The following is a 13,676-nucleotide window of genomic DNA, read 5'->3' as shown; positions in this document are numbered from 1 at the left end:
TGGGTTGGGATATCTGGTCGGCATGGACAGGTTGGACTGAAGGGTCTGTTTCCATGCTTCACATCTCTATGACTCTATGCACCACGGGCTAAGAACTGGAAGGTGGGACTAGGCTGCATAGCCACTGGTCAGCAGACATGATGGTCCAAATAGAAATTTACAACATTTAAGGGGCTATTATTCTCAAATGGATCACAAAAATAAGAGAAAAAAATGAAGGAACTACAGAATTGTGAAGTTATGGGGATGAGGATTTGGAGACTCTAAAATGAATCTTAATGTAACACAAGACCGGGGGAAAAAAGAGAGGTGACGAGTTTAAAAGAACGCATTAAAAGAAGGAACAGCATCTGAACCGTGTACTCTAAGGGAACAAAAGAAGAATATTCAAAGGAGAAGTACACATAGTGATGTAGATACATTGGAGAGATCATGGAGAAGAATTGTTGACTTGGAAAGAGGAGGGTTACCATGGGACATTAGAATTCTTAACTATAAAAGGTTACATTTCATAGTTTCAAATGAGTTATCAATGAGCAAATGGGAACAAGTTAAAAAACTTGGGTGGTCTCTGATTTTATGTATAGTTAAAAATTGTTAACAAAGCTTTTAGCACAAATGGAAGCTGATCATGTTGGAAGCAATATTGGAAATGAAGACAGCAGAACATTGGTTCTGGTTAGAGAAAATAGTATGCCTGAAAAGGGAAACTGATGAAGTAAAGGAAAGAGTAGCACCATCAAAGGTAAGAGATGGTAACTGTTCTGTAGATGGAACAGTGTTGTGTTCAACCCCCTAGACATTTGACACACAAATGTCTCTTGGGCAGTTATCCCTCGCAGCCATGCAGCAACCAAAAATTCTATGTAGATAGATACACGCTTGACCTCTGTAAAAATGCAATCCCTTACTCCCAATTCCTCTCCTGCTGCAACTGCTCCCAGAATAATTCAGCTCCAGGATATCCCAGATGTCCTCCTATTTCAAGGACCGCAATTTCGCCTTCCACATGAGCAACAATGCCATCCAGCACATTCCCTCCACTTCTTGCAACTCTGCCCTCGACCCCATCCCTCCTCACCTTCCACCCTGCTAATATCCAGATACAACATGTCATCCTCCACTATTTCTGCCACCTACAATAAGATCCCACCATCAAAAATATATTTCCCTCCCCACCCCATCCGCATTCCGCGACTCCCTCGTTTGGTCCACACTCCCCACCAATCCACCCTCGGCATCTTCCTCTGCTGCTGCACATGGTGTAAAACCTGCACCCTCACCTCCCTCCTCACCTCCATCCAAGGCCCCAAAAGATCCTTTATCAATTTATCAGAGATTTTCCTGCACATCCACCCACCTAATTTACCATATCCATTACTCTCAATGTAGTCTCCTGTACAGCAGGGAGACAGGTTGCCAACTCACAGAGCATTTCAGGGAACATCTGCAGGTCCACATGTATCAACCGACCATAAGACCATAGGACATAGGAGTGGAAGTAAGGCCATTCAGCTCATAGAGTCCACTCCACCATTTAATCATGGCTGATGGGCATTTCAACTCCACTTACCCACACTCTCCCCATTGCCCTTAATTCCTTGCGAGATCAAGAATTTATCAATTTATCAATCCCACCGCCCTGTGGCCGACCACGTCAACTCCCTCTCCCACTCCCATGAGGATGTACAAATTCAGGGCCACCTCCACCGCCAAATCAAAGCCACTCGGAACTGCCCTTGTGACCTGACCAACCTGTCCATCTTCCTTTCCACCTACCCGTTCCACCCTCCCCATTAACCTATTACAATCACCTCCCACCTGCATCTACCTATCGCCTTCCCACCTACCTTCTGCCCAGCCCCATTCCCAATCCCCCTATTTATCTCTCAAGCCCCTTCCTCTTCACATTCCTGATGAAGGTCGTACGTCCAAAACGTCGACTCTCCTGCACTTCGGATGCTGCCTGACCTGCTGTGCTATTCCAGACCACACTTTTCAACTCTGACTCTCCAGTATCTGAAGCCCTCACTTTCTCCTTTTATAAATAACAGCATGTTCACAGATGTGGGAAAGAATTTAAAAGGGTTGTGCACATAATAAAGTTGTCGCACACATCAAAACAAATACTCTCGATCATAACTGCAGTGTTCTAAAGGATAGTTCTTAACCTGTTACAGTGATCTTCCTCCTTTTAATGATCAGTCCATATTTACCTGCACTATGATTTAGTCCTTGTCAATGTCACTAAAGTCATCATGCTAAACTTTTTTTTTTCAACAGCAAATTCTAAATTGCACACTGGATGACATTGAGTTCTTTGTAGCCAAACTTCAAAAGGCTGCAGAAGCATACAGTCAATTGAACCAAAGAAAAAAATCAAAGAAGAATAAGAAAAAGGCACCAGCAGGTATGAAACTGCTTCTCTTGCGCCTCACCTTATATTCTCCTACTTTCTTCTGTTTTTTTCATTCTCACTCCTCTTTCCTCCTATTTGCTCCTCACTTATGCCACTTTATCAATCCAAATTTCCTCTTTTTGTTTCTTCATTCCACATTTCCGTCCTCATTTGTTCTGTTCTTTGTATTTTCATTTTACAAAGTCCTATTGGAAAAAGCTGCCTGTTACCAAAAAAATAAAATTGTAAAGCATTTCCTGTATGAGTGACCTGTTTTAATTCTTGTGATGTATGTACCAGAGTTATCATTATAATGCACTTGCCATGTACATGACATAAAGTAACTATGAGTAGTACCAAATCAGTGAACTTTTGCATGTCATTTTTCTCTCCTTCACTATTTCACAGAGGGTATGCTTACTCTGAGAGCAAAGCCACCATTGCCAGCGGAATTCACTGACTGTTTGCAAAAGATCAAGCTGACCTTGAATCTTTTGGTAAGAACTCAACTGGGTGGCATGGGGATCATATAATATATGAGGCAATATTTAATTAATTTTTCTTGAGGTTGCATACCTGGCTTCAAGCCCCAACTACTCCAGACCTGTATAATCACATCACTGAACAGGTTGATTCGAAAATATCTACACACAGGATAATGGGGGGAAAAAAGGTTGTGAAGGCATGGCTTGTACATTAGGCTGGTCAGTCTTTCTCAACAGTGTGCTTTTCTGAAAATGTAACCTGATTGTTAGTGGCTTGACAATTAGTGGGATCCAATTAGTGCTGTTGCATATTAGTCACCAGTTTAGAAAACAGCCTGATTTTGATCTTAATTGGAAATTAATAGTGAGCAGTTTCTACACAGGGTATCTGATCTGCAACAGTACTTTTACATTTGTGTGATAGGCTGTAAATCTAAATACCAGTAACATACTTGAGCATGGCCATTCAAGTAGAGTTGCCTATCCCCCTCAGTAATCAACAAAGCAAATGGAATTCTGAATTCTATTATTGTTAGAATTGTTTAAAAATACTTGTCTGCTTACCCTATATCATAATGCTGAGGCATAACATGACCATATATTTGTGTCTTTACCATGTATTCAATCTCTCATTCTGACAAACTGAGCCTAATGAACAAGTCATGGCTTCACAACCTTCATTTCCACTGTCCTGTGTGTAGATATTTTCGAATCAACCTGTTCAGTGATGTGATTATACAGCACTGGAGTAGCTGGGGCTTGAAGCCAGGTATCCCACCTGAGCAAACATTTGGTAAGGTGAGGCAGATACAAACCAAGAATATGATTCCATTCCCCAGGAAGCACCAAATGTGGGAGTGTTATGATTGGACTTAATTGAACCCTTATTTCATCACATCTGTAGGACAAGTTGATTTTTAAGTTTTTGAGTATTCTGATCTGGTAGATTTAGTCAATTTAAAAACTATCTGTCAGTGCCCCTATGCACAAGGAATAGTAAAGGATGGACCTTTCTTCTATGTAGAACTGATTATAGATACATTTTAATTTAAGACTTGAGATTAATGGATTTCTGTAATCCAAAGATGCTAAAGGAAATGCCACAAGTACAGAAATCAGGTTTCATGATCTCATTGAATGCAGAACATGTGCCAGGTACTGAATAGTCTACTTCTGTTCCTCTCTTAAAACTGTTTGTTAATTTATGTCACTGCCTGAATATCAATTTTGTGGAAATAAATTGGAAACACATGAGTACAACTCCTAATGGTCCACAACATTTAGCTGCTATCAGGATAAGAAAGCAACAAATATTGACAATATTGTTTGTTGATATTATACTGTAACTTATTAATATGCCTTAATAATATTGTAATCAATGGCATGTCTTGATTAGAAAATTGTTTGCCAATGGTTACTAATTCTTTGGATTGACGAGCACTCAGTAATCCACATCGTTGTTGTTTCTAGGCTAAACTAAAAAGGCACATTCAAAATCCAACTGCAGTGGAACTGCTTCACTTCCTATTTGGACCACTTGATTTGGTAAGGTAACACATTACAATGAGGAGAGGGCAACTTGTAGATTTACTGTTGGGCAAACTGTGGAGTGAGAACCTTTGGGGAGATGTTAGTCATCTGACAGTCACCAGCAACAACATCCTTGTGGTGATGCTGTGGCTTTAAGAGGTGTATTTTGTCCTGTTTTGTTCTAAAGAGAGGTTTTAAGTCAGCGGCACCGAGCTGTCTACTTGGAAAGTAAACAGCTTGTGAGGCCTTGTCATTTTTTAAATGTTGGAACAATAGAAGCAGCTTGGTTGGACATGGCCAGCTCACAGACCAGGGTTTCTAAGTTTTTTTTAAAAAAGATTTTAGGGTTAGCTTTAATGGTTGCTGTTGGCGTCTCAACAAGGCAGAAGGTGCTGAGGTTTTGTAGAAGTAGAAGCTATCTTTTCCCTCTCTGTTATAGCTAGAAGATGGGGTTTCTCTCTGCTGTTGGGTTACCTGTGAGACAAATCTATTTTTCTAATTTGCCTTTTTGCTAAGACATTTATACATGGGATGTTACTATGTTGGAACAGTTAATTAGCAATAGTTGCTGTATCTATCATTCTGTTACATTTTCCAAGAGAGTTAAGTTATTCTAAATTCCTCCTTTTTTATTTATACATAGTGTTCAAATAATTTGAGTTTTGCTTAACATCGACTACTTTGCCCAGTCACATCGCATCTGGAACACAGCACTTCTCATTTGCCTTTAAAATAAGTAGTAGTTAGAGTCTAGACTACCTTACTAAAATATTTTGAGGGGGTCTGGCCTGGTCCGTAACACTTGTTCTAAATACTAATGTATAAATGAGGCAAGGTGCATATGCTATTGTCACGTTTGAAAGCCTGAGCTTTAGATTAGCTGAAACATTTGTGTTCAGAACAGGTTAACATCCATTGAAAAATCCATCTCCGAAATGAAGACGGAACAAATGGGCAAAGGTTGTTGTCTTAGGTAATTTGGTGAAATTAGATTTGGTAGAGAATTTATAAAATTTTAAACATCAGAAGAATGCTTTCTCCTGCACCTCATCCTCCACCACCGTTCCCCTGAGCAAAAGGGCATTTAAAAATTTAAAAACCCAACCTGTCCACGTAACAGTTTAAACAAAGGCTGCTCAAGGATGAACAAGTATTATGCTCTTCAGTGTTGGGTTGATGACCAAAATATTTTAAAGAAGTTGTGTGGCTCCATTTTAATGTTACTTTTTAGTTTGTTGCTGCAAGAAACCTCAAGAAACTTGACAGTTGAAGTGAGGTGTGAAGGATAAACACCTAAGTGCCTGGAAAACACTGTTTTTAGACCAGAAAAGGTCCTTTAAGCTATCTGAAAAACTCCATGTTCACACCCCTCCATTTCAATCTGCCTGACCTTGTTATGAATCAGACAATTTGATAGCAATACATTTGCAATGAGTTTGTCCTTTTACACCTTTGTTTTGATTTTGATTCCTATGTGGTGTTGTATTGGGTAGGTTGTTCAGGCCATCGGAGGTCCAGACATACCCAGGACCATCATAAGCCCGCTGCTTTCCAAAGATGCAACAGAATTTCTCAGAGGCCACCTCCATGCAAAGGAGGTGAAGCTGTGGGAGTCACTGGGTGAGGCATGGACCAGGTCCAGGTGAGAAAACTAGACCCGATTTTCTGCAAGATGCCAACTGCAAAACTAAGGGAATGATCGTATCGTGTATTTAAGAATGCATACTGCATGGAGAATCAATGTTCATTGTGCAGCAAATGATTTGGTGGTGAAGTAATTGAGAAATTTGGTTCTGAAGCCACTGGATTTGTGTTGGTGCCTAAGAAATGGGTACAGGTTCCCCTGGCATCACCTACACAGCTTGTCTTTCTCTCAAAGATTGACATCTGCACTCTGCTGTAGTTGGAAATTCAGAGACAGACATGGGATGTATGGTTGCACATGTTAATTAATTTCCAGTAATTTACTGCTGTGTAATGAATATATATTGTTACTGCTGACAGTGCAAAGCTACATGCAGTTGGGAAGAGAGATCAATCTGGTATTAAGATTTCTATAACAGCTGCTGACTTGGCTCTACCACAGCTGGAATAATTCAAGACTGAGAAGGGGAATGAGCTGCATAAGGAATAACTCCCAGCTGGAGTCTGACATCTTTGTGATCTGTGTTGAGTGCTCAGCTCTCTCCATCAGAGGCTCCGGCCTAGATTTCCCTTCTGGAGTTCAGGAGAGCACATTTCTTTCCTGATGGATTCGCCTGCCTTACTCAGGATAGAATCAAGTGCTATTGCAGTGTGTCAAAACGAGCAGAGGGAATGAAGTGACAAATGGATGCCCTTTATTTGAACTGCTCCTCCACAATTCCTGTCCAGTATGTGAGTCTCTGCTGCATTGTGCCTCAACGTAATGTTCAATCCTATTTCTAGCAGGAATTCTGATAACATTGGCTAATTGTTAGAGATAAACCTCAGAGACAATTCTCAAACTTTTAAAATTGGCACTTTTTTTTATATAGACACTCCTTGAAAAACACTAACATGCTCTCAGGAGTCTCTTAACACTGCAAACAGCCTTACCAGATACTGATGTCCATGAAGCTTTGAGTATGTGGAATCATCTTAAACCTCTGGCCGTTGTGACCATAGAGTCTGCCATGAAATTTACTGGTCCATCACAGGGGCCAGAGATTGCTGGAAAGACTCCTGGATGGGAATGCAGTAGCAGGCAGTGGTGTCCAGGTCATAGGCCATAGAACAGTATAGTACAGGAACAGGTACTCTGACCCACAATGATGTCATGTTAAACTAATTCCACCTGGCTGCACGTGGTCCATATCCCTCTATTCCCTGTCTGTTCATGTTTCTGGCCAAATGCCTGTTCAATATTGCTATTGTATTTGCTTTGAGCACCTCCCCAGGCAACACGGTCCAGGAACCTATCCCTCTGTGTAAAAAAAAAAATCTTTCCTCGCACATCTCCTTTCAACTTTCCCCCTCCAACCTTACACCTATGTCCCCTAGTATTTGACATTTCCACCATGGGGGGGGGAAAAGAAAGACTCTGACTGCCCACCCCATTCCATGTCTCTCTCCAATTTTATATACTTCTATCAAGTAGCCCCTCAACCTCTGGCACTCTAGCAAAAACAATTCAAATTTGTCCAACCTCTTCTTACAGTTAATACACTCCAATCCAGTCCTGGTAAGCCTCATTTACACCCTCTCCAAACCTCCACGTCCTTCCTGGAGAATGAGGACCTGAACTTCACATAATACTTCAAATGATTCCTAACGAAAATTTTATACAGCTGCAACATGACTTGCCAACTTTTATACTGAATGTCCAATTGATGAGGGCAAGCATGGCTGTAAGCCTTGCTTGCCACCTGATCCACTTCTGTCACTCTGACACCCCAACATCCCTGTGCATATACATGACTTGCCAACTTTTATACTGAATGTCCAATTGATCAGGCTGTAAAGCCTTGCTTGCCACCTGATCCACTTCTGTCACTCTGAACTCGCACCCCAACATCCCTGTGCATATCAATGCTCCTAAGGATCCTGCCATTTACAGTATACCTTTCTCTTGCACTTGACCTCCCAAAACTTTTGTCTGGATTAAATTCCATCTGCCATTTCTATGCCCAATTTTTCAACTGATCTATATTCTTCGATAACCTTCCTCACTAACAACAGTGGTGCTAATTCTGCAAACTTATGAATCAGGTAACCTGCATTTTTTGTCCAAAGCATCTATATTACAAATATCAGAGGTCCTAGCACAGACATGAATCCTTGCAGAACACCACAGCTCCCAGACATCCAGTTTAAAAAAACACCCCTCCTCAACTATCCTTTCTCTTCTATGATCAAGCAAATTTTGCATCCATCTGTGCATCCCATATGACTTAATCTTCTGGACCAGTCTACAAAGAAGTCAATGCTTTATTGAAGTTCATGTTGACAACATCCACTACCCGACCTTTGTCATTCCTAAAAAAACTCGACCAAATTTGAGAAAAGAAACCCCAACACAAACCCATGTTGACTACCACAATAAGTCCATTCTTTTCCAGGTATGAGTAAATACTGTTCCAAAGAACCTTCTCACTGGCCTATACATTCCTGGATTGTCCCTGTTGCTCTTAAATAAAGCAACAACATTGACTAGTCTCCAGTCTTTTGGGACCTTGCCAGGCTAAGAAGGACACCGAGATCCCTGTCAAGTCTCCAGCAATATCTGCCTTTGCCACCTTCAGTATTCTGGGATAAATCCCATCAGGGCTTGGGGACTTATCAACCTTGATATTTTTCAAGACACCCAACACCTCCACGTTCTTTAAAATGGTATGGTCTGGAATATCCATCTACCTGTCCTTAATCTCACTATAATCCATGTTTTTCTTCTTGGTGAATAGCAATGTAGAGTAATACCTAGAAGAATAAAAGATCATTTGTAAAACTTTGGAACACATTGGTCGACTAAAGGGTCAAAAGATTTGTAAGAGAAGCATTATGGGCCTGGTCTCCAGTCTTTTGGGACCTTGCCAGGCTAAGAAGGACACCGAGATCCCTGTCAAGTCTCCAGCAATATCTGCCTTTGCCACCTTCAGTATTCTGGGATAAATCCCATCAGGGCTTGGGGACTTATCAACCTTGATATTTTTCAAGACACCCAACACCTCCACCTTCTTTAAAATGGTATGGTCTGGAATATCCATCTACCTGTCCTTAATCTCACTATCATCCATGTTTTTCTTCTTGGCGAATAGCAATGTAGAATAATACCTAGAAGAATAAAAGATCATTTGTAAAACTTTGGAACACATTGGTCGACTAAAGAGTCAAAGATTTGTAAGAGAAGCATTATGGGCCTGCTAACTGTCAGTTGGCTTCCCAGTGTAGGGAATTGTAACTTAAGGAATAAGAGCAACTACAGTCAATTTGACCTACTCTTGCATCCATTCCCTGGCTGAGGTTCTTCAATTTGTTATGATTCCAGACAGCATATCCCAAATCGTTAAAACTCCCAGGCACAGGGGTTAAATAAGCTCTCCTTCATTATTCACCCATTCCTTTGCTTGGTGACAATAAGATTAATTTTAAAGAATCCATTCCCTTATGGATGCCTTTCTCCAGACCATGTTAATTTATTAATCAAGGGCCCTCTCCAGTTCTAAAATGTTAACTCTGCTTTCTCTCCACAGATGCTGCCAGACCTGCTAAGTTTCTGCAGCAAATTTCTGGTTTTGTTTCAGATTGCTGGCTTCTGCAGTTGTTTATTCCTTTTGGCTGGCTGGCAGCACCAAAATGAGCCAGATAAATGTTTGTTTTTCCATTTCTTTACCTGTACTACAGGAGTGTTTGAGAATTCTCAAACTGTGATCTTTTGAGCTCACTAGTCTGCATACTGGTATGTCAGAACTAATATACACAGAACAGAAGTTGCAGTCAGTGTTTAATGCTGTGTTGTATATCCCTGGAAGGGTAAAACATGTTTGTAGGATAGGCGTAGTGAATAGTCAGACACTCATTACCTCCATTATCTCTTCATCTTTCTATGTTGAGATATAGCTGGCAACATACAGGTGTGACATTCCATGGGCCCATACAGGACTCTGCCAGGCAGTCACTATATTTGCATTCACAGTTATTTCTTACCTGTAGCAGCTCCTTTTCTAAAAAAGAATATATGTTAGAATTAAAAGTCTGACATCTCCATAAGTAGTTCATCATCATGACATTTTTGAGCCTGATTGCTCGAGGTGCACCACCATGCATTGGGTCCTTGGGTGAGCCTATGATAGACCATAGAAACTATGATGCTTAGAGATTGTGCTCATGTGAGCTGTCTCCCTTGCAATGGCCTTGTGAAAACTGAATGAATGTTTGATCTCCAAAAGGACATTCAGGAAGCCTCAACAATAACTCAGCTACAATGGATCCCGATGTATCTTCTAGCCATTGTGCTGGACTCCTGACCAAGATGAAATTAGAGGTTCATAGAATGGTCATGAATCTTCAGCTTCCACAATACCAATAAGGATCTCTCTACCAGTAATGTTGCATTATTGTTTACACTCTGTGAAACTGCTTTTCATGCAATTTTTCTTTGTTCCTCTCCAAAAGCAGTTGATAGTTTCAAGGGTATCAACTTATTCCCGAAACTGGGACCTCGTATAATACCTGTCCCTTCAATGTCTCCTCCACAACTTCCGCATGTCTCCTCACAGAAATTCCTCTGCATTTTATTCTATTGAGCTACATCATGAGTATCATCAAACATTTATCACTTTGAAGTATCAAATTAGGGCCTTTTTAACCTCTTCATCTTACACCTAACACTTTGAATAGGCAGTAATTAGTCAGCGATCAGGTGCAATAGCGATTCATTGTGTTTTATATTTTTCTTCATTCATTCATTCATGGAATAAGGGCATCACTGACTAGATCAGCATTCATTGCCTATATGTAATTGCCCAGAGGGCAGTTAAGAATTAGCCAGTGAACCAGATGGATTTTTCCTGATACAATGGATTGTATTGGCAATGGATTCATGGTCATTATTAGACTCTTAATTCTAGATTTTTATTGAATTCACATTCCACCATTTGCCATGGCAAGATTCAAACCCGGGTACCCAGAACATTATCTAGGTTTCTAGGTTAACAGTCTAGTGATAATACCAATAGACCATTGCTCCCATTTTGGCAACACAATATTAATTGTTGCAATTCTGTCACTGTCGGCTGACTTCAATATGCAGGTCTGGATTTTCTACAGAGAAATGGGTATGAGGTGTGGTGAATTTTGCCTGAACCCACAATTCTAGCTTGAACCTGCAAAAACCAACTGCCTTGTCTTGTTGGAGGCAAACATAGTCTCAGATGGACCTGCTATGGTAGTGATGGGTGGCAGATGACAAAGCTCGTAAATGAGAAGGCCCACTGTTTACTGGGACATAGGACCACTTGTATTCCTGTAGGCTCTCCATTTCACTTTCTCACAGAACAATACATTCCTCTGTTTTATAACTTTCTGCATTCTTTTCTCAATTTAAATACTAAGCAGCTCCTCTGTTCTGCCTATAAAAGTGCATAACCTCACATTTTCCCCACATTATGTTCCATCTGCTAAGTTTTAAAATCATCACTTAACCTGTCTATATCCCTCTGCAGCCTCTTTATGTCAACCACATCACTTCCCACCTATTTCTGTGTCATCTGCAAACCTGACAATAGTACATTTACTTTTCTCATCTAAGTTATTAATATATGTAATCAGTAATTGTGGCCTGAACATTGATCCCTGGCTGTCATCCTGAAAATGCCTCCCTTATTCGAAATCTGTTTTCTATTAGATAGCCAAACCTCTTTCCAACATTACTTACTTCAAAATTATATCATCTGAGTAACAGAAGTTCCTGATTTTTGTTTTAATTCATGGTGTGCTGGCATTCAGACATAACTAGCAAGAATTACGGCATTCAGACATAACTAGCAAAAATTACAGCATTCAGGAGCGATAAGAAGAATATAGTATTGTATAAACTAGTGCATTTTCAAACTTCACATTTGTAGGAATAAGTAGACAGGTGCTATTGGACTAGAGCCTTTATGTAATGTATAATGTAAAACCCTCCCTGTAGTTTCATTTGAAGTCAGTGATGCATCAGCACATGTAAACTCAAGGGTATTATTCCATTACCATATATTTAAAGCCATGGTTCTTCTATTTTACATTAATGGGAGCGTCAGCAAAGGTAACATTGCAAACCTGATATATAATGGTAAAGAAAGAAAACACTTTAATGATTCAGATATGAGCTGTCATTAGATTTGAGAGATTAACCTGTCCTCAGTTACACACAGATCAATTTCCTATATGTTTCCCATATTCGCTAATTCTGTTTTGCTTTTCTAGTATCCACGTTTGTAAAAAATGTAGTAGTGCCACCTTCAGTGCAGTGCTTGTATTGCAGTATCTAATTCTCGGTTTAGCCTTTGAGAGGATGAGACAAAGTTCTCGTTGATAGAAATAACATTCTGCACTTGTTTTTTGATATCTTTGATTAACCCAAATCTATAATGATTAACATTTATAGTTGTGCAGTATTTTACATCAAGGAAACACATTTAGAGAGAAGCACATGAGAGACAAACTGAGATAATGGAAGGCCCATAGATTGAGGTGACAAGTTAGAAATATAAGAACAGGGAGAGGTCATTTAACCTCTTGAGCCAGTTCCATGATTATTGAGATCATGGCTCATCTGCAGCTCCTTTTGTTAGACATGTCTTTGTCCTATTTCTGTTAATGTCTTTGAGTAACAGAAATTGATTAAACTTACATTTGAAATGGACAATTAAACTCCTTTCAATTACTGTTTGCAGAAGAACTCCAAATGCCTAGCATCTTTTGTGTAATGAAGTATTTTGTAAGTTCGCACACAAGAAGTTTGGCTTTCATTTTTAGACAAAGCCCCTTTGTCATTGGTCCTTCATATGGCAGAAATGGTTTTTCTACATATGTTAATGAGGACTAATAAAATTAGAATCAATGAGGAAAGGAGTCAGAAATAATCAATATTGAGAGAATGAAAAATATTGTGCAAAACATATAAAGACAGTAGTGTGAAGAAAAACCAATTATGGAGAATAAAGCAAAGCTGAGATCCAAGCAGGGACACTTACAGGAACAGTGAATGGTTTGTCTGAAGGCTGTGCCATGAGGCTACAATTAACATACTGTACAGAGCTGAGAGATACATGAAGATGATTGCATAGAAATAAGTATAATGAAAGAATTCAGACAGGAACAGAAAACCTGAACTGTTCTCCATTTCTATCCCCTCCACGTCTCTGGAGACACATTTGACCTGAAAGAAACTGCATTGTGGTTCAGAATTCTCAGTGTAGTCTGACATGCCAAGTACAAGCTTATGTAAATGTTAGATCTTACTTCTAAATCTTCAGAATGTTCATTCAAATCCCATGCCAGAATTCTGTTCTTGAGGTCTTTCTTTTTACAAATTGGCTGCCATTCTGGTGTATAAAGTAACAATACTAATAGATCATAGGATTTGATAGCTGTCCAGCATTCTGATAGTTTGAGTGCATGTGGACAGATTTTTTTCTTTCTGTGTATAGTGATAGGGAAATGATGAGGAGAAAGCTATCAAATTTGTGTGTTGACTGTGCAATACTTGTCATTGGATCCATTATTTCTCTTATGCAGGTATAAGACTGACAGGTGAAATA

The 13,676-nt window shown here is 39.9% G+C and overlaps 1 protein-coding gene across 1 annotated transcript in view; it reads left to right on the top strand.

Annotated features, from left to right (window-relative positions):
* The window catches only part of eps8l2 (EPS8 like 2), a 165,620-nt gene that overhangs the window by 132,683 nt on the left and 19,261 nt on the right, over positions 1–13,676 (top strand). The window contains exons 10-14 of the mRNA XM_043706415.1: positions 2,284–2,410; positions 2,807–2,895; positions 4,354–4,428; positions 5,907–6,055; positions 9,675–9,741. Of these exons, the coding sequence (XP_043562350.1) occupies positions 2,284–2,410; positions 2,807–2,895; positions 4,354–4,428; positions 5,907–6,055; positions 9,675–9,741 (507 nt within the window). The remainder of the gene's footprint in view (positions 1–2,283; positions 2,411–2,806; positions 2,896–4,353; positions 4,429–5,906; positions 6,056–9,674; positions 9,742–13,676) is intronic.

Source organism: Chiloscyllium plagiosum, chromosome 16, assembly GCF_004010195.1.
Source record: "Chiloscyllium plagiosum isolate BGI_BamShark_2017 chromosome 16, ASM401019v2, whole genome shotgun sequence".
Classification (NCBI taxonomy): Eukaryota; Metazoa; Chordata; class Chondrichthyes; order Orectolobiformes; family Hemiscylliidae; genus Chiloscyllium; species Chiloscyllium plagiosum.
The sequence above is the reverse complement of the archived record's forward strand: the minus strand, read 5'-3'. Positions and strand labels throughout refer to the sequence as shown.